The sequence below is a fragment of the Thermobia domestica genome, chromosome 2 (genome assembly GCF_964235325.1).
Source record: "Thermobia domestica chromosome 2, izTheDome1.hap1.1, whole genome shotgun sequence".
Classification (NCBI taxonomy): domain Eukaryota; kingdom Metazoa; phylum Arthropoda; class Insecta; order Zygentoma; family Lepismatidae; genus Thermobia; species Thermobia domestica.
Window position 1 is genome coordinate 88,007,076 of NC_137455.1, and position 20,051 is coordinate 88,027,126.

The 20,051-nt window shown below is 36.1% G+C and overlaps 1 protein-coding gene across 4 annotated transcripts in view; it reads left to right on the forward strand.

Moving 5' to 3' along the window:
• The window catches only part of Dhc36C (Dynein heavy chain at 36C), a 365,150-nt gene that overhangs the window by 127,445 nt on the left and 217,654 nt on the right, over positions 1–20,051 (forward strand). For all 4 annotated transcript variants that reach the window (XR_014128870.1, XR_014128871.1, XM_081743777.1 and 1 more), the window contains 4 exons: positions 747–995; positions 5,300–5,460; positions 13,298–13,469; positions 19,095–19,274. Coding sequence is in view for 2 of the 4 variants with exons in the window: in XM_081743777.1 (XP_081599903.1) it covers positions 747–995; positions 5,300–5,460; positions 13,298–13,469; positions 19,095–19,274 (762 nt within the window). In the remaining 2 variants the exon portion in view is untranslated. The remainder of the gene's footprint in view (positions 1–746; positions 996–5,299; positions 5,461–13,297; positions 13,470–19,094; positions 19,275–20,051) is intronic.

A 20,051-nucleotide genomic window follows, 5' to 3' on the forward strand; every position in this document is an offset into this window, starting at 1 on the left:
ACATGATCGAAGTGTCATCTCAGCGACCCGAAAACAATGGATTCGACACTAATATCGGTCATTTTTGATACTTTTTATATACCTCCCTCTCCCCGAAGTTGCGGGGCTGAATTTGAATTTAGATGGATTCGGAAGTGTCATTGTTCATCTCAGCGACTCCAAAAACTGTGGATTCGACACTATTATCCGTCATTTTCGATCATTTTTACGTATCTCCCTGTACCCTCTTCCCAAAGTTGCACCGTCAAGATAAAGTAATGAAAACTACCCTAACCACGAACCTCATCTATGTTGAAAATTTGATCGAGATCGATCGGGTGGTTCAAGAGTTATTTAGTTACAAACATACTGACTTTAATTTTTATAAATACAAGAAAGATCTTGAAAACGTTTATAACTTCACATAATAGCATCTAGCTTACTTTCTATTTTTTTTTTTTTTTTTTTTAATATTGTGCATTCTCTTGAAAGTTATTCACTAAAAATTGCACTTAAAAAGTGGTGATGAGTTTAGAGAAGATCTTTAAATATAGACAATTAGCGGTTTTAATTCAGTACAATTCTAATTTAAAGTGTACAGCGGCAGGAAGGCTCGAGCGAAACAACTACTAACGATTTTAAAAAAAAATCCATAGATAAGGAAGATTATATAAAATAATAAAATACTTAGTCAGATAGTATTAATTTTACTCTGTGCATAATTTAACGTTTTGTGTGATGTAGTATTGTGTACTAATTTTGTATAGGGCATCACATCTGATTTGTTCCCTGGCGTGGAGCTTCCTCCATCAGATTACACTTTATTTAATGCGGCTATACAGGATGCGTGTGATAAGGCGAACATTCAGTTATTGCCGTACTTCTTGGAGAAAATTCAGCAGATATATGAAATGATGCTCGTCCGACACGGTTTCATGATTGTGGGCTTTCCATTTGCTGGCAAAACTACCTCTTACAATATGCTTGCTGACGGCTTGGCACTACTTGAAGAGAGAGTAAGTATCATTAGATGCAAAAAATGTTTGACTAGAATATGTGTAATTAGAATATGCTTTTATTTATGCATTTGGATAAACTTCGTGAGCGAAGCACTCGGTAAGTTACTTGGTGATACTTTATGAATTGGATATTTGTAAGAATACTTTAAGTACGCTGTAAGAATATTTTATGAATTGTAAATTATCTACATCTATCGATAATTAGTTCAAAGCTATTTAACAAGTAAGCAATATTTGCTGATAAATAAACTAGAAGTTCAGAAAATAAGTAAAAAATGTTTGTTAAAAATCTGAATTGTCTTGTTATGTTGTATCCTTCTAAAACTATACAGTTAAAATATAAATGCTGAACATTTAAAACTAATATATTAAAGATATGTTACAAAGTAATACATCCACGATTAATTTTTTTTTTTTAAGATGATACCTTATTGCTATTGCGTTTCGACAATCCTATCCAATGCAAAAGTCTCATATCTCCAGAAACTGTTATTACAATTACTTTCGTGAAAGAGTAGTTTCTTTTCATTTTTAGCAAAAACTTATTTGATATTGAGATCTATATTTTTTTCATAGTTGTTCCACGTTTTTATACTGTATCTTTAAAAATATTCGAATACTAATGAACTGAATCATAAGATCTCAATTTTTGTAACTTACTTCCTTTTTCGAAATTCAAATTTTGGACCCTCAATAATTTCAGTTGCCTCCTCTTCAGTCTTTTTCTTGAGATGATGATGTTACAGATTAAGAAAAAAATATTCTACTTATTTATAATACTAGGATTATAAGGATACTGTAGACTAAATTCAGTAATTTCTTGATTAGGTTGGAGAAATAATTACATAATGTATGTCGAAGAAAAAAAATAAATAAGCTTAAGTTTATTATTACTTTAGACGCTATGTAATATCGAGTTCTCTCCGTCTGCGAGTACAGACTTTATAACCGTCTCTCTTGAACAAGGAATATCCGATAAACATTTATAAAAAATTAGAATATATAAAAATTTTATATTTAAGCTCGTTTTTAATATAAGAGTAAGTAATTGTCTAGGGGTATTATTTCTTCTTCAGCTACACACAAAAACCTCAATAGCGGATTTTGTAAAACTTTAGGTTCTTATCATTTCATATAAAATCATAACAAACAAGTTACCTCTAATAGTCTTTTATTCAGAAAAATAGATTAATTCTATGAAAAAATAACTTGGGTACTCTCCCTTCTAATTTCTCTAAAGATCTTTCGAAGTTTAAAAAGTCTGTAATCAACTAATATTTCTCTAATTAATAGGGCCTGTGGTAGACAGAAGACTTAACCGTCATTAAAAGCGTCCTTCATCCATCTTAATTTCTAAAGGGTATTGACTATTAAATCAAAAATCCTGGCCTACCACCTGTTTCGTGTCTCCCTTAAATAGGAGAAGCATTTGTAATTAGAATAAGTAAGTGAGGTAAATGAATTCGCCTTAAATAGCGAAGGATCCATATATAGATCTGTCAGGAGAGGTAAAGAGAGAGAGAACTATATTCCCATATACAGGAGATTTAGTTCTATTAAAAACAAAACTCTATCAGTAGCCTCACAGAAGTCTACTTCAGTGGATCGAACCCAGTACTTTGGATTCAAATTATATAAATATTCTTGTTGCGTTCTTTCTAGAGCAACAAATAACCTTAATTCCGACCAAAGCGGTATGCAGCTTCAGTTTGCATTTTCGTAACTCTAAACTCCTATCAGTTTTAGGGAATTTCTATTCTAAATGCTATATCCGAGAATGCAAGGAATGTAGCGCATCAGAACTTAAATATCTCCTTCCCTAGTCTAAAAAGGGTCTAATTCCCTATCTATTTTCATAGCACTTACTATGTGCAAATTTAACACTGTAGGAAAAGATCACTCTATCTCTCTCTCTCTGTTGCAGGACCTAACATGGTCCAAGCAAGTCATCGCAAACTTGTTTTTCTTCTCTTACAGGACTTGACATAGCCCAAGTAAAGACTCCGTGTCCTACCTTCTAACTGATCTTACATAGTCCTTAGACCTCCCTAGGAAACACCCTTTCATTTGCAGGACAGAGCATAGTCCAGGCAAGTCCACCGAAAACTTCCCCTCGTCGAGTAAAATCAAGTACGGCTTTACTTGGCGAGCCAGTCCACAAGGACTATATTTTAAAAGACTCCCATATTCTCCTACCATGGGAGAAAGCTCCCATTCAACTCACTCGGCTGAACCGTCTACTACATTTTGGAAGACTGACCGAGACTGGCCCCTTCACTAAAAATATTCCGTTTATATGGGAAAGCTATCGTATCTTAAGCTATGTAGAAAAACCGAGAGGTGATGAGGAGGGTTCTCTCACCAACAAGAAGCGTCCTCTGTATGCTTTGAACATTATGTTATGAATAGGTTTGCTATATAACTATTCTTTTATCTAAGAGGTATTTTTGTAAGTAATAGCTGAAAATAGAAATAAGTATCCATAGTAAATACAATCAAATACAGTTACATACAAATAGTAACAATAAGAATTATTAATTATACCAACTTCCAGATCTTGATTCTTAATCTAATAACAATAATAACTTAAGAATATAAACATGAATATCAATGTATAGATATAATACAATATATAAATTAAAAAGCATTATTGAAATATAAAATCCGGCAAGTGACCCAAAAGTGTCACTTGCAATAATAACTTACCTAGCAGTAAAACACGTCGTTCGTTGCCCATTTGATACAGCTGATTTTTTATTATTATTATTATTATTATTATTATTATTATTATTATTATTATTATTATTATTATTATTATTATTATTATTATTATTATTATTATTATTATTATTATTCTGGAAAGCTTACGAGGATATTTTCCACCATTCACAAGCACACACGCTTCAACTACGTAGTAGTGCAATGTAAAATATATCTCTCTAGTGTCTATATTTCAGTTTGTCTTTACGTATGATCAAATTTCACAGTAAATTTAATACGCACACAGGAAAATTAGAGACACAAATTACCAATAAGGTTTGAAAATATAAATACATTAGTGTTAAAATACACGCAGAATACAATAAAAGTATTGCTGATTAAATAATTGTTTTTTTTTTTTGTAAATAACTATTGGAATACCTCTTGTTATAGCGATAAGTTGAAGTCGGAGATTTAGACTTTCGATTCAATTAATTCTGCTCTTCTACAAATCAAAAAGGGAATCAACAGGGAAAAGAGTTTAGCATTGAACAAACATATAAGAACAAAAGAAGATGAAGAAGAAATATTGAGCGAGTTTGCTAGTTCGCTCAAGTATTATTCATTTTTATACGAGGTGCATTCCATATTGATTTACACTTTCCTTTTTTTGTTCTCTCAGGGTCCACCGTCGAGCTCGTCATTACAGTCGGAAGGAAGTAGTACTTAGGTCTGCCTTCAGGTGGAAGAATAATACAGACAATTGTAATCCCTGGAAACTGCAGCACATTTCACCAACAGCTGTAAGTACGGGAGCGGACAACATGGAAGGTGATCAGCAAGGATAGCGCTGGACAACGTAGTTTCTGTGGAAAGAGGGTGTACAGACTGCGGACATTCACAGGCGATTGGTGGCAGTATGTAGAGGCTGGAGAGTGCTCACCGTCACGCAAAACCGTATACAACTGGGTAGGCGGCTAGAAAAGTGGCCGCACACCAACGGGGAAGAGAATCAGTTCTGAAAGAAAAGTGACTGTGACAGCACCAATTAACATTTCAAGAGTGGAGTGGCTTATTCAGGTGCATCGCGTTCACGGAACTGGAGGCGACCAGACACTGCTCGCAATCGCTTGTGAATTTCCACAGTCTGTACATCTTCTTTCCACAGAAACCATGTTGTCCAGCTCTGTCCTTGCTGATCAGTGATCACCTTCCATGTTGTCCGCTCACGTACTTACAGCTGTTGGTAAAATGTGCTGTAGACCTAAGTACTACTTTCTTCCAACTGTAATGACGAGCTCAATGATGGACCCTGAAAGAAGAAAAAAGGGAAGTGTAAATGAATATGGAACGCTCCTCGTATGTATAAGGAAAGTATTAAACGTTAGGTATCTACTGTTGCTTGATTCCTCGTAACAGCGACGCAAATACTACTTAGAGTGTAGTTGTAAATTATTAGAGCTTTTAATTAAGCACAATTTTACCTATAGTGTACAGCGGGGTGATGGTTCGGGGCAACAACTAGTAATTGTAACACATAAGTGTCTGATTTCTTTGTCTATAAGAATATGGTTTATTTATTTTTGTTTTAATTTTTTTAGGAGCAAATGGATGAGCACAAAGTCCAAATTGCAATAATGAACCCAAAAGCTATCACTATGGGGCAGTTATATGGACAATTTGATCCTGCATCTCATGAATGGTCTGATGGTATCCTGGCTGTCAACTATCGGAATTTTGCGCAGTCTACTTCATTAGACAGGTAGAATCATATTATTTTGATATATTTAGTTGTTCATTATTAGATTGAAATTTTAACTGGAAACTCGTAGTGATAAATCAAAGTGTAGAGGCTAACAGTAAGCAGTTCTTTCTTTTCCTAAATGGAATTTATAATTACATCTTTGGTAATATTGGCTGTAGGATGGTTGATACATACAGATAGTTTCAAAATAATGGAAAAACCTGTGGTTTGCAATACGTAAGATTCGGGGATGCTTATGCACTGCCTGGCCGTTGTTACCGATATATAGGTCATCACATGTAGTATGTCAGGTGGGGTAGAATCTAGGCATATGTTGAAGCGGTCAGACGGTGGAGATACAAAGTGTTGTTGTTGTGTCTGTGCGGTTAGCAGACTCAAGTATATCTAAGGTGGATTCTGTATTAGGTTTGTCGCAAGGAACGCTGTTCGAATTGATAACGGCCTCAAAACTTGCATCAAAACATGATCGACGCAGACTAATGCTGGACAACATCTCTGAGCTTTGAAGAGAATCGTAGAGCGTATGGGGGAAAGTAACTGCGTAATTTAATCGTATCCTGGAACAATCTATTACGAAAATTACATTCCGATGCGAGTGGCTTAACCTGAATATCGAAGTCGGTTTGCAATTTCTAAACCGCTGATCACCAGCAAAAACGCTTTGACGTGAACAAAATATTGCCAAGAACATGTAAAGTGGGCCGTCGATGATTGGAAACGCATAATGTGATCCGATGGGTCATACTTTACCTTATTTCCAACAACAAGAGACCGTTATGTATTGCATGCACCCCAAGAAGCTTACACTCCGAAATGTCTCCTCTCTATGAAGAAACATTTCGGCAGCTCTGTATGCTGTGAGTTGCGGTTTCCTGATATTCCGTAGGTTCTGTGATTACACTCATAGGAAAAATCACTGGGAGAAATTATTTGGCTATTGTAGGTGATCTCCTGTTTCCTATGTTCATATGACACAATGACTTCCCGCCAAATGATAAAATTTTCCGAGATGGTACGTCAGTTCACACTGTTGGAGCTGTTGAGACAAGTTTGATGAATATATGAAAATCAACTAACCACATCACCTCTCATGGTTCACTCAATACCAACCTGGATCTCATGTTCAAGAGCAGATTTCCTCCTCCATCCTCGCTGACGGAGCTGATTAGGATTAGTATTAGTATTGAGACTTCTGGGCTTTCGGCATCTATGGCCATTTAGCCCGTCACGTATGAGGAACGACATCCGTCCGCGAGCACACTATCCAATGAAAGGGAAAGAAGAAAAGTTTGGGGAGGGAAGGAAGCGTCCTAGGACCTGTAAGTTAGGTACTACCCCGGCATTTGCGTGGTGTAAATGAGGAAAACCCCATTCAGGATGATTGGCCTGAAAAAGCTTTTTACACTTTTTCGACAAAGCACCGAATCGAACCCGGGACCACTCGCACCGAAGGCGGCTGACAGTACTAAGTTCTGCAATGCATGAGGAATGAGACAGTATTTTTCTGGAAACCATTCATTACGTATATCCCCCTGATTCGACGACAAATCAAAATTGTTCCGCAGGGTAACGATGGTTCCTCGCGTATTAAGCAAGTTGTATTTTCTTCACTGTTTAAATTATTTTGATAATCATCTGTACTTGTTTCAACACTGTAACTCAGTAAATCATACAGCATTTCTTCAACCTAAATTATTTCAAATCATAAATATTTCATTAATAATTCTACAGTATAATGTGATTTATAATTTAATTAAAAGGATGGAAATAGACTAATTGCGTTTCAAGTCCATTTTCAGCACTGAGGTTATGAGACAGATACTACCCCTACTACATTGCTAATAGAAATACAATTGCGATCTGTACTGTTTCGGAAAAAAATTTGAAACAGGTCCAATGTTGAATTCTTTTCGGTTTGGTCATTTCTAAACTCAACAGCTAAACAATTGATTTAGAGTCTCAATGTGCATAGAGAAGGATATATCCTTACTTACGTAGTATTTTTTTGATTACACAGAAATGAAAAGTAAAACATATAAAAAGCATGATTGAATTCTTTGAGAATAGGTAATATAGTGGTTAGAAGAAAACTAATTGATCTTCATAAAAATATTACAAACGAGGTTTTACTAAATTAAATACATACTGAATTACCGTCACAATAGAATTATAAAGAAGCTTATTGCACACGAAACACACGTGCATGCGGTAAAGAGATCACAAATGCGATTTTGAACAACTTGGGGTACATGTTCTCGTTTTGATGCTAGTCGCTCGTGTGTAATTTCACTACAAATACAAACAGAGTTCATGACAACATAATTACATCTGATAATTGCCCATAGTCCTACATCACCAATACTAGACAGAGACCGTCGGTTTCTTGATGGATGAATATCGCAGAGAACCACTGAAGTTTAAATGTGAACGTGGTTGAGAATATGATGATTTGATAGAATTGTTTAAGGTCGAAAAATAGGATTGTTTATGAAATGGTTTAATTTCACCTTCTTCCATGTTCAATAACACATGTTTTCACTTTCACCATATTGTTAAAAAGATGTTTTTCTAAACTTTATTTTAAAATGTTTCACTCTCACTTGTTATTGTCTTTGGTGTTTGGAAGTATTCTTGGTTTATTCCTGTCCGAAGGATTAAGTAAGTATTTCGATTTATATTTTTTTTATGCCACAAAATAAGGAATATGTTAAAAGGTAATATAAAATTCTGTTGTCCTTTTTGAAAGTATGGCCAAAATCATTAAGGAATGCTACCAAATCGATCACATTCTGGTCAAGTAACTTTTCAAGAATGGTGTACAAGACGTGAAGGCACTACCAGGAGCAGACATTGATTCTGTCCACAATGTTCTAGTGGTGGAAGTACAAATCTTGTTAAGTAAATAAAGAAATATGGGAGGAGAAATCCAAAATGGAACTTAAAACGACTAAGAAGTATGGACAGTAATTTGAAAGAAGAAATTATGTATAAAAAACATTCTGTACAGTTAGTGACAGGAATGTAGAAAATAGTTGACAAAAGTTAAAAAAGATTCTACTTGACGCATTCCACAACATCGGCAGGGTAGAAAGAACACCGAGAAAACCATGCGATGCTTAAGAAGATAGAGCAACGCAGAAGGGCGAAAACCATGGTCATCAAAGAATACAGAAGGCTGATTAATGAATTGAGAAGAGAAGTAACACAGCCAAAGAGATATACATGGAACATATGTGAAGAAGTAATGGAACTTCGTCGGCGCGGCAGATGTGATCTAATGTATCAGAAAGCACAAGAATTAGGAGGGAAAGCCAACAAAAGTATACGCACGTTTGAAATCAAAGATCAACAAGGTTAGGTAGTCACTGACCACCAAAGAATCCTCAGAATTTGGGAGGAATGCATAAAGAATCTATTTGACCAGAAGAACCTCCCAAAAGATACTCCGAACAAATCAAAGAAAGAGGTAGATGATGAAGAAAAAGAACCCAGTATGTTGAAAAGTGAAGTAGTGCAAGGCATCAAAGATGTGCGAAGAAAAAAGTTCACTGGAGGCGACGACTACCAGCAAGTTTGCTCAAGAGATTAGAAGACAATGCAATGAACGTACTTACTTTACTCATTAACAAGATCTATCTGAATGGAGAATTGCTAAAATATTTTCTTGATGTTACAATGGTTGCATTACCCAAGAAAAAGTAGGCAAAGAAATACAATCACAGAACTATTAACCTTATTTCCCACACTAAAAAGATTATTACGCGCATACTGAAGGCGACTGGGTAATAAGTTAGAAGAAATGTTGGAGGAAGATCAATTTGGATTCCGGAAAGGAAAAGACAGTAGATATGGTATTGTGATGTTGAGAATTATATCAGAACGAGTTCTTGATGTAAGGGAAGAATTGTTTCTGCTTCATCGACTGGCGAAAAGCTTTCGACTAGACCAAACTTCTGAAATTACTTAAAGAAATCGGGGTAAATTTGGAGAGACCAATGACTCATTCACTATCTGTACATAGAATAACGAGTGAAGTTGTGCTTGAATCAAGGAGAACCGATAATGTGAAGACTGGAAGAGGAGTCAAACAATGAAAGTAGCATGTCATCCCAATTAATCAGCATTCACAGTGAATGCTTAATGAAGAAAGCATTAATCGTTGTTGGAGATTTGAAGATTGGAAAATGAAATGAAATCTTTAAGTTCAACGTCCCACGGGTATGCCGGTTAGGCTAAAGGAGACGATAATAATGAGACATGAGTGAAATGGTGAAATGAAGAAAGTGGGAGGAAACGGGAGAACCCCGAGAAAACCCACGAGCATGGTGTTTGTTCACCTCAAAATCCACACGGCGTGAGCTGGGATCGAACCAGGGACCCCAAGCACCGGAGGTGAACGTTCCACCACTGAGCCACCGCGCCCCCTAGATTTGAAGATTGGAGGACAGATCATTAACAAGGTCAAGTATGTGAATGACACAGTTATTATACGAGAACTGAAGAATAATTTGGATGGATAAAATATTTGACACTGGAAAACAATATGGAATGGAAATCAACATTGAAAAATCAAAGGTCATGAGAATATCCCGTGGAAATGCGCCCTTACGGATCAGAGTAGAACTAAGAATAGCTTGAAGAGGTGGATCATTTCAAATATCTGGAAAGTTTTTTGACGAGAGACGCTTACTGCACCAAAGAGATCAGGTCACGAATTGCCGTAGCCAAGGAGGCATTCAAAAGAATATTTCACTTTTAACTAGGAAGCTTGGATTAAAGAAGAAATTGGTCAAATTCTATATATGGAGTATTGAACTGTATAGTTCAGAAACTTGAACATTACGAAAGTAAGAGAAGAAATATTTGAAGATCGTCGAAATGTGGTGTTGGAAGAAGATGGAGAAGATAAAATGGACAGACAGAGTAACAAACGGAGATATTTTAAAACGGATAGGAGAGAAGAGAACGGGAGGAATTTAGCCAGCATCCTTCATAGGAAGACCAATTGAATTGGACACAACTTGCGAATTGTCTTCTTCATACCTCCATAGAGAGAAAGATGAAAGAAAAGCAAGTAGATAGTAGAACAGAATTGATGGACGATTTGAAAAATAGAAGAAAATATTGGGGGTTAAAATAGGTAGCTGAAGATCGAAAAACGTGTAAGAAACATTTCCAGGCGAAACAAAAATAGTCATAGGACCGTCAACAGGCAGAATACGTAATACAAGGTAACCAAAAAAAGTTCTTTTTGTTCTAGAGCAGTGATAGACAAAGAGTAATACAGTAGACGTTACGTATCTGTAGGTTTCGAAGTAATTTCCGTCAGCATCGAACATCTTTTGCCAATGTTTCTGCATTTGCACAATATCCTGGTGATAAAACGCGGCGGTCGAGAATGCAAAGAAGTCCGTGAGTGCGTTCCACAAGTCTCCCTCCTTTGCGAAGGATCTGGTTTGTCAAAGGAATGAAACAGGTAGTAATGTGTTGGCATAAGGTCCGGTGAATATAGTGCCCGGCACAGTGTCTCCCAACCAAGTTCCAGGAAGGTCTCTCGGGTCCTCTTTGCCACACGTGACTTGACATTGCCGTGCAGGAAAGTACACCCTTGCGATTCACCAATGCCGGCTCCTTCTGCCGCAATGCCAGTTCACCTTTTGACGCTACTGAGAGTAGAGGTCTGCAGTAATGATGTGACCAGGTGGAAGGAGCTTCTAATGCACCACTTGCCGATAGTTCCACCATACAGAGAGCATAGCCTTTCACGAATGCAAAGGTGGTCTTGAGGTGTGAGGAACAGAGTCACATGGCGATAATCAATGTCTGGTACGCTTGGGAGTGTCATAGAGGAGCCACTTTTCGCCACCAGTGAGCAAACGATTAAAGATTGGGGTTTTCAGCTGCCGAGTGACCAAGAACAAACAGGTGTCACTCGTTGTTCCTTGTTGGTTGCTTACAATGTGTTGGTACCCACTTGCTTAACTTGTGTGACTTTCCTATCCCATGCAGGTGCAGTCTGACTGTTTCAGTGAAAACATGGAACCTATCGATAAGTTTATCACATGTTAGACCACTGTCCTCCTCAATTGCTGCTTTCAGGGCCTCGTCAACTATCACATGCGGTCGTCCACTGCGAGGTTCATCCGAAAGGCTCACATATCCCAAACGGAATTTCTGGAACTAATGCTTGGCAATGCGTTCGGTCACGGCATTATACGCAAATGTCTGGCATATGCGGCGACTTGATGCGGCAGTTCATAGGCCCACTTTAAAATCGTACAACAAGCAAACACAAACAACCTGCTTTGATACCTTCATTTCTCTTCGAAACTGGACGAGCTTGACTCCTTTGTGTGTGCAACGTGCTTGTATTACTGTAGGTCGATGATCAGAATTACTTCCGGTCGCTTGGCAGGCATGTGCATCATTTCGTTTCCTCTCTGTGAGCGCATGATTAATGGAACATCAAAAAGGGCAAGAACTTTTCTGGTTACCTTGTAATAATACCCGTTAATTATATTTTAAAAGGTCGAGAAAGTTCCACGCAATGTTTCTGTAAATAGGAGAACAATTCGAAAAAAGAAAACACTGGTTATCAATGACATACACTCGAAGATACAGAACTTTTATTATACACATTGGAAAGGTATAACATTACATTACTTTTCAACATATTCATAATAAAATTGAAGCACTTGTCATAGCGTTCTACAAGGTTTGAAATTTCTTCTTAAAAAATATCTCCCGTTTTGGAATGAAGCCGCCCGCTAACAGCATTGTCGAGGCTGTGGGACGCAAGTTACTATATCATGTGCCTGAAGAGGTGGTAGTCGCTCGGCGCGAAATCTGGGCTATAGGGAAGACGATCAAAAACATTCCAATGGAACTACTTTAAAAGTTTTTGAGTACTTGCAGCGGTGTGCGGACGAGCATTATCGTGAACTAACACCACACCTGAAGTCAACATTCCTTAATGCTTGTTCTGGATGGCTTGACTGAGTTGTCGTAACGTTTTACAATAGACTTCTGAATTGATGGTCGATCCGCGCTACATGAGTTTCATTAACAGTACTCCTTTGGTATCCCAGAATGCTGTTGCCGTAACCTTTCTAGCAGACAACGTTCGCCGAACTTTTTTGGGTTTCTTTGGTGAGTGCGTGTGACCCTACTCCATTAATTGGTGTTTGATTTCTGAGTTCATGCATGACACCTAGGTCTCAACGCGAGAGAATGTCCAAAGCAGAACCCATTTGGTCCTTTTTGTGTTCCTTAGAAAGGAGTTTTGGAACCCAACGTGCACAGAACCTGTGGTAAGCCAACTTTCCTGTCAGGTAGGCCAACTTTTTTCTCAGAAGTAGGCGCCTAACTGCAGATAGGCGCCTACTTCTTGCCGCATCGTGCACATCAGTTTGTCCATCTTTAAACATGCGGCACCATTCACGTATGACACCTTCACTCATCACGTTTGGTCCGTAAACATCACACAGTTCGTGATGAGTCGCAGCTGCCAGAAGTTTTTCCGCACTCAGAAATAGTGTTACCGTATGCACTTCACATTTGGTGTGCTTTTCTATTGGAGCGTTCATTTTTAATTGTTATAGCGGACGAGTGAATTGCAACACAACCTTTACCTTCTACTGCTCATTCTCTACTAAACTACTGCACACAACGCTACAGGACTGACGTCGCTTTTTCCGGTCATTTCTCGCACATGCGCAAACGAAGATTTTTTTTTCTGAATTACCGTTATAATTTCCAGGTAGAGTACAATAAAATCTAATTTCTTTTAGTATTCTAAAACTTTTGTCTGGATTAATATTCAACTAATTTGCAGGAAGTGGCTGATGTTCGATGGACCCGTAGATGCTATATGGATAGAAAATATGAACACTGTACTTGACGATAACAAGAAGCTGTGTCTTATGTCCAACGAAGTTATAGTACTTCCTCCAACAGCCAACTTAATATTTGAGCCGATGGATTTAGAGGCGGCATCTCCAGCTACGGTAAGCAGTTTAACGAAAATTCTTAGAAGATTACTGTCATTAACAAACTCCTTGCACTCCATCAAAATTTCTAAAGTTTTTTCTTAAGCTGTTCATGGCGAACATATGTTTTAAAAATATGTTGTTTTGTTTTGTTTCAGCTATGACTGACTCCGTGGGGTTGCTTAGCTTCGTAAGGTAAACTCTAAAGAGCACACTTAAACAGTAAAAACATTTAGATCTAGCTGCTGCCTGCAACACCAAACTTGTGTTTTAGAATGAGTTGATCTCTATACATTTCATTGAAATCACAATGTCGTAGCAAAGAAATCCCGAAACAGGCATTGTAAACAAATGACGAAAATATCAAAACGAAACAACAACAACAACAACAACAACAACAACAACAACAACAACAACAACTACAACTACTACTACTACTACTACTACTACTACTACTACTACTACTACTATTATTATTATTATTATTATTATTATTATTATTATTATTATTATTATTATTATTATTATTATTATTATTATTATTATTGCTATTGCTATTTTTGTTTTCTATGCCTGTTTTTGTGGTGAATAATAATTTGTCATGATCCTGCATACGTGGATGGTTGTGGACTTTTTTCTTCCAACAGGGTGGTTGACTGGGAGAATTTCTCTCTTCTTCTTTCATCCACTAGTCTGTCAATCCATTCTTGGATGCTGTCATTACTAGCACTTTATTCCAGAAACTGTACTTTGTACTAGTATCAGTCCTCCATAATCAGTCTATTTTTGCAACAGTTGTTATTCTTCAGTAAAATTTGAGCTCATCCGTGGCTAAGCGGTTAGCGTACGCACCTTTGGCGTGGGAGACCCGGGTTCGATTCCCGGCGGGAGCTCATGTGGTTCGGTTCCACGTTAATCAGTAGGTCCACGTCTTATATAGCCTCGCTGCTGAACGGGGCGTTAAACTCAAAATCAACTCAACTCAACTCTTCAGTAAAATTTCATATGAATGCTATTTATGACAGAAGAGTCTTGAAATATTGTCTTGTGAGAGACCTTACATGCCTAGATCCAGATAGTGTCATCCAGAAAGTTTCGTGGTGTGCTTCAGTCACTGTTATAGAAGAAATGGGCTATACTCAAAGAATGTGATCAACTGTTTGTTTTGTATGGAAAATTTACTGAGCAGTTTAAAGGTGCACTTGCTGGCTGTAAGTTGGACCCTGAGAGACTGGATTGTTTTTACACAAAACTGTTTGGATGTTTCTGAAGAATTTAAAGATTTGTTGTTAATCATAAAGAAGCTTCTGGTTTTGTCTCGTGGACAAGCTGCTGTCGAACGAGGCTACAGCATAAATAAAGATGTGCTTGTTGAAAATATGAAGGAGAAATCATTGGTCGGTTTGAGATTAGTGTATGATAACATTTCCCATAAATACCTTACTTCAATCAACATCACGAAAGAAATTCTGTATAGTGCCTTCCATACAAGGCAACACTATATGCAGAGCTGGATAAAATAAGGACTGTTGAAAGAGAAATTTAAGTGCGAAGCAAGAGGAAAGAGATAAGTGAAAATGTACAGCAGTTGCAGGGAAAGAAAAGGAAATAGATGGAAACAGGTGAAGCTTTGGAGACTGAAGCAAACCAGCTTGCACATGAAGCAGAGCAGAAGTCTTGATTTACTTTATTGACAAAATGAAATGCTGTCACACTGTCATGCAATGAAGATGCCATGTACGAAAAATAGATTTTTGTTGTTTGTAAATTTGTTCCGTGCACAATTAAAATGTCATGTAGAAAGAATGAAAATACATGTGCTGGATGTGGGTGGATCGGGTGGCTATAAGAGGAGTTGGAGGTCACCAAAAGAAGCAGCACATTACGCTTCGCTTTGTGTATTTAATTATTGTGTATTGATACTGTACTTGTGTTAATATTCACTGCATAAGCTATTGCACTTTTCATTTCACTATTGTGAGTTTTGAACTTAGAGTTGCAATCCTGTTATACCTTCCTGTGTTGAAGTCCTGGAAAATTGGTAATTTGTTCTGAAAACGTCCTGGAAATATTCTGGATATTTTTTTTTTTTTTTTTTTTTTTGAAAAGAGAGTGGGAACCCTGAATCATGCCAAATTTTAACTTTCCGCGTCAACTATATATTATTGATTGGTATTGATGATTTTGCAGTAGAAGCTTTAGAGACAAAAGGAACAAAATTTCTAGTTGAATTATCAGATACTACATGCTCTTCTTTTATCTTAGTTAATATGAGTTTTGTTTAATTATATGAATTACACTTCTTGAAATTCCCCCTTTTTATTTCTTTTTTTTTTTTAATTATGGTGTCCAGTATAAAATCATTGTAACGTTTATTGTGTGTTAAAATTTTATGATTTCACCTATTTGGTGCAACTTATGTATAATTTACCTATTATCAGATATATTATGTGATGTAATTGCATGAGTTTGATTGCAAGTACTAAATTCATATTGCATGCATCATACACCTACTCTTTGGCGCACCTGCGGCTGTAAATGCTGTTTGGTACCTAATAAATAAATAAATAAATAAATAAATAAATAAATAAATAAATAAATAAATAATAATAATAATAATAATAATAATAATAATAATAATAATAATAATAATAATAATTATTATTATTATTATTATTATTTATTTATTTATTTATTTATTTATTTATTTATTTATTTATTTATTCTCACCACTCCCCATCTGAGCAGGCGGTATACTAATATACAGATCACCCAAGTTTATTGTGTTTCCTCTCTGCTTTTTCCTTTATTCTAGGGTTCGCAGGAAGTTTATTGCAGTTCTGCATGTGTCTAGTACTACGCTCTTCTATATTCTATTCCAATTGTTTCAAGTGCATTTTTCTACGTCGTGTGGACTGCTCCGGTATCAGTATTACTACTGGTATTGTTTTCACATTTTTGATCTTGCATTTTCTTTTATGTTTTGTGCTAGTTGTTTGTATTTTCTATTTTTTCTCTATGTATTGTCTGCAAGTTTATTTTGTTTGGTATTATAATGTCTATTAGATTACTTCGCCGTTCTTGTTGCTTATTAGCATAATGTGCGGCCTGTTATGATGTATTTCTTTATAGGTTAGTATTGTTCTGCCCAACCAAAGTTTGTCTTTAGCTCCTTCTTGGCTAAGCGTACGCGCCTTTGGCGTGGGAGACCCGGGTTCGATTCCCGGCGGGAGCTTATGTGGTTCGGATTCCACGTTAATCAGTAGGTCCATGTCTCATATAGCCTCGCTGCTGAACGGGACGTTAAACTCAAAACCAATCCAACTCAGAGTTTGTGTTTGTCTGTTTATAGTATATCGTCCAGTTGGTATTTGTAATACGGCACTACTTCTGGTATAATTTTCTGTTTCATTGCTATTTCTTAATCTATGATTTTTTCCCACTTTGTAGTGTCTTCCCTTGTATCCGGTTTGTGTTAACATCAGGCATCCACTTGTGATATGTTTTATTGTGACTTGATATATTTGACATCATCTGCATGAGCAGTGAACTTAATCTATCTCCTTGGAGAATTCCTCTCCTAATTAGTATATCGTCTATCCCTAGTTCTGTCTAGTTATCTTTCAGATATCTTCAGATAAGAATAAGAATAAGAATAAGAATTATTTAGTCGTTAAACAACATGTTGTAATAGACAACGTCAAAATTTAAGTTTGCGTACATGTAATATTTACAATTTTAATTAATCAATACAATATTTTATATTTTACCTATTACTAGTTTTCTATTCTAATCCTGAAATTTCTTCCTTAAATTCTGAAATACTATATATACGCTTTTCTAAGATCCACTTTTTACAAAAACATTTAAAATTTTTAATCTCCATTTCTCTCACTCTAAGTGGCAATAGATTATACAATTTCATTCCTATATATTTATAACTATTTTGAGTTTTGCACAGCCGCACATGGGGAATATTTATTTTATTTTTGCTCCTTGTATTGTGTGAGTGAACACTACTTCGAGTAACATAATTTGTAGTTTTCTTTGATATACATAAGGCACGATAATATGTACAAGGACGGGGTGGTCATTATTTCAAAATCTTTGAAAAAATGTCTACAAGATTCTCTCTCTGGAATTCCTGTTATCGTTTTTATCGCTCTTTTTTTCCACTTAAATACTGTTTGTGCCCCGGAAGAATTACCCCATAATAGTATGCCATACGACAGATGAGAGTGAAAGAAAGCATAATATGCAGTGATTAATAGACTTTTACTTACAAATATACATACTATTACTAACAGATTTACGTATAGATATACATAATGGATATGTCGTACAAATGTTTCAACTTAAAAACCAAGCCACTCAAGATATTTTTCGCAGCGTAGCACGAGATTTAATATACTCTAATAAAATCGGTAGCACTGTGTGTAACCTTTTGTGGACAACTATTAAACTTTTTTAGTCACGTCAAATTGTTTCAGAAGACTAAAGAGATGAAGAAGCAAGGCCAAGACGTGTGGTAGAAGTTGAATCGTCTTCCAGCCAAAGTGAACTATCTTGACATGAACGTTTTGAGCAACGTACAGTGAACATAGTTGTGAAACAGTTCGACATTTAAGGCAGATATGCAAGAATTTTCTCTCTATCTCTTTCTTATTAATGATTATTATTATTATTATTATTATTATTATTATTATTATTATTATTATTATTATTATTATTATTATTATTATTATTATTATTATTATTATTATTATTATTATTTTATTTTTTATTTTATTTTATTTTTTTATTTTTTTTGACGAAGGATATGAGTTAACTTCCCTGAGGTGTTAGTGTAAGTAGTTCTATTCATAATTTTCTTGTAAACGAAACTCCACCTGGGAAACGTCTTGTATTGTCATTGTCAGAGAATTTTTCGAGCAAAGTAAGCAACTCTGAATTTCTTGGAAGGCGAGGAGTTGAAATGTTTCTATACTATACTCACCGCATTGATTTCTGCGTGTAGAATACCCACTTCGCATGTATAATGCTCCAAGTATAACATCTTGTTAGTCTATTAGGTTCTTGGACACTCATCGCACATTTACTTTGCGAATGTCAAATTGGTTATTCATAATATTATATGCTATATTGTACGAAATATTGAACTTCTGTACCAATGTTCACATATAGATCTGTCGGTCATTTGGAATTTTATACACTACACTATATACTTTCACTGTATAGAAAATTTCGGAACTTCCACTGCATCTTTCAAATGTTTTCCATAAACTTTATTCTTCTCGTGTGAAGGGGGCGCGGTGGCTCAGTGGTAGAGCGTTTATCTCCGGTGCTTGGGGTCCCTGGTTCGATCCCAGCTCGCGCCGTATGGACTTGGTGGTGGACAAACACCGTGCTCGTGGGTTTTCTCGGGGTTCTTCCGTTTCCTCCTACTTTCTTCATTCCACCATTTCACTCATCTCTCATCATCATCGTCTCATTTAGTCTAACCGGCATTATCGTGGGACGTAAAACTTAAAGATTTCATTTCATTTTTTGTTCTCGTGTGAAGAACGTGCGTTCTGCTAACATTAAATAAGAATAAAATTTGAATTGAGTAGAATATATTTTTCGTTGCTTTTCTTTTTATAGGTGTCTCGCTGTGGAATGATATATATGGATCCTGTAGTTTTAGGCTGGGATCCTCTTGTGACATCTTGGATAAATACACTTCCTCCCAAGTTGGACGATCACGCCAAATCTATAATCCGAGATCTCTTCAATCGGTTTTGTCCGCCGTTACTTACATACGTAAGGAAAGGTGGACTAAGGGTAAGTAGTTGAAATTATTATCTGATTTATACGTGTAAAACAGGAACAAATATAATATAAACATCCTATTTAGAAATGTTTTATTATGCTGATGTAAATGTTTCCCAATGTAGACTATGTGGATTATCTGTTACCTTTTTAAAAAAGTATTACTTGTATTACATATTTAGTTGATTTAGTAAGATATTTAATTTCGTCTTAAATAAAATACAATGAAAGGCTCACAAAAAGGAAACATTATGATGATTAGAGACAATAACGTAGTTTAATGTTGTGGGTCATTCGGTTCTCTTAGTTTCTTTTATCATATTGTATTGATTCTCTCATAAAACCTGTCTTCAGCGGACCCTTTATTAAACGAAAATTTGTATTAAACGGAAATTTTTCACGACCGCATGAATTTACTGGCGAAAGTTGTATTCAGTTCCCTTCATTAAATGGAAACTGTATTACACGGACAACGGAAATGAAAATAAGTCTCTTAACGGAAAATATCAGTTTCGGAGTGCAGCATTTAGAAAGTTTGCAGATATCCTATGAGAGATTATGCTATTATATATATATATATATATATATATATATATAGATAGATAGTAGGGATGGCCAAAATTTTCCGGAATCCGGATTCCGGAAATTTTGTTTTCCGGAATCGGAAAATTTACTTTCCGGATTTCGGAAAAATTCCGGAATTCGGAAAAATTCCGGAATTCGGAAAAATTCCGGAATTCAGAAAAATTCCGGAATTCAGAAAAAATCCGGATTTCGGAAAAATTCCGG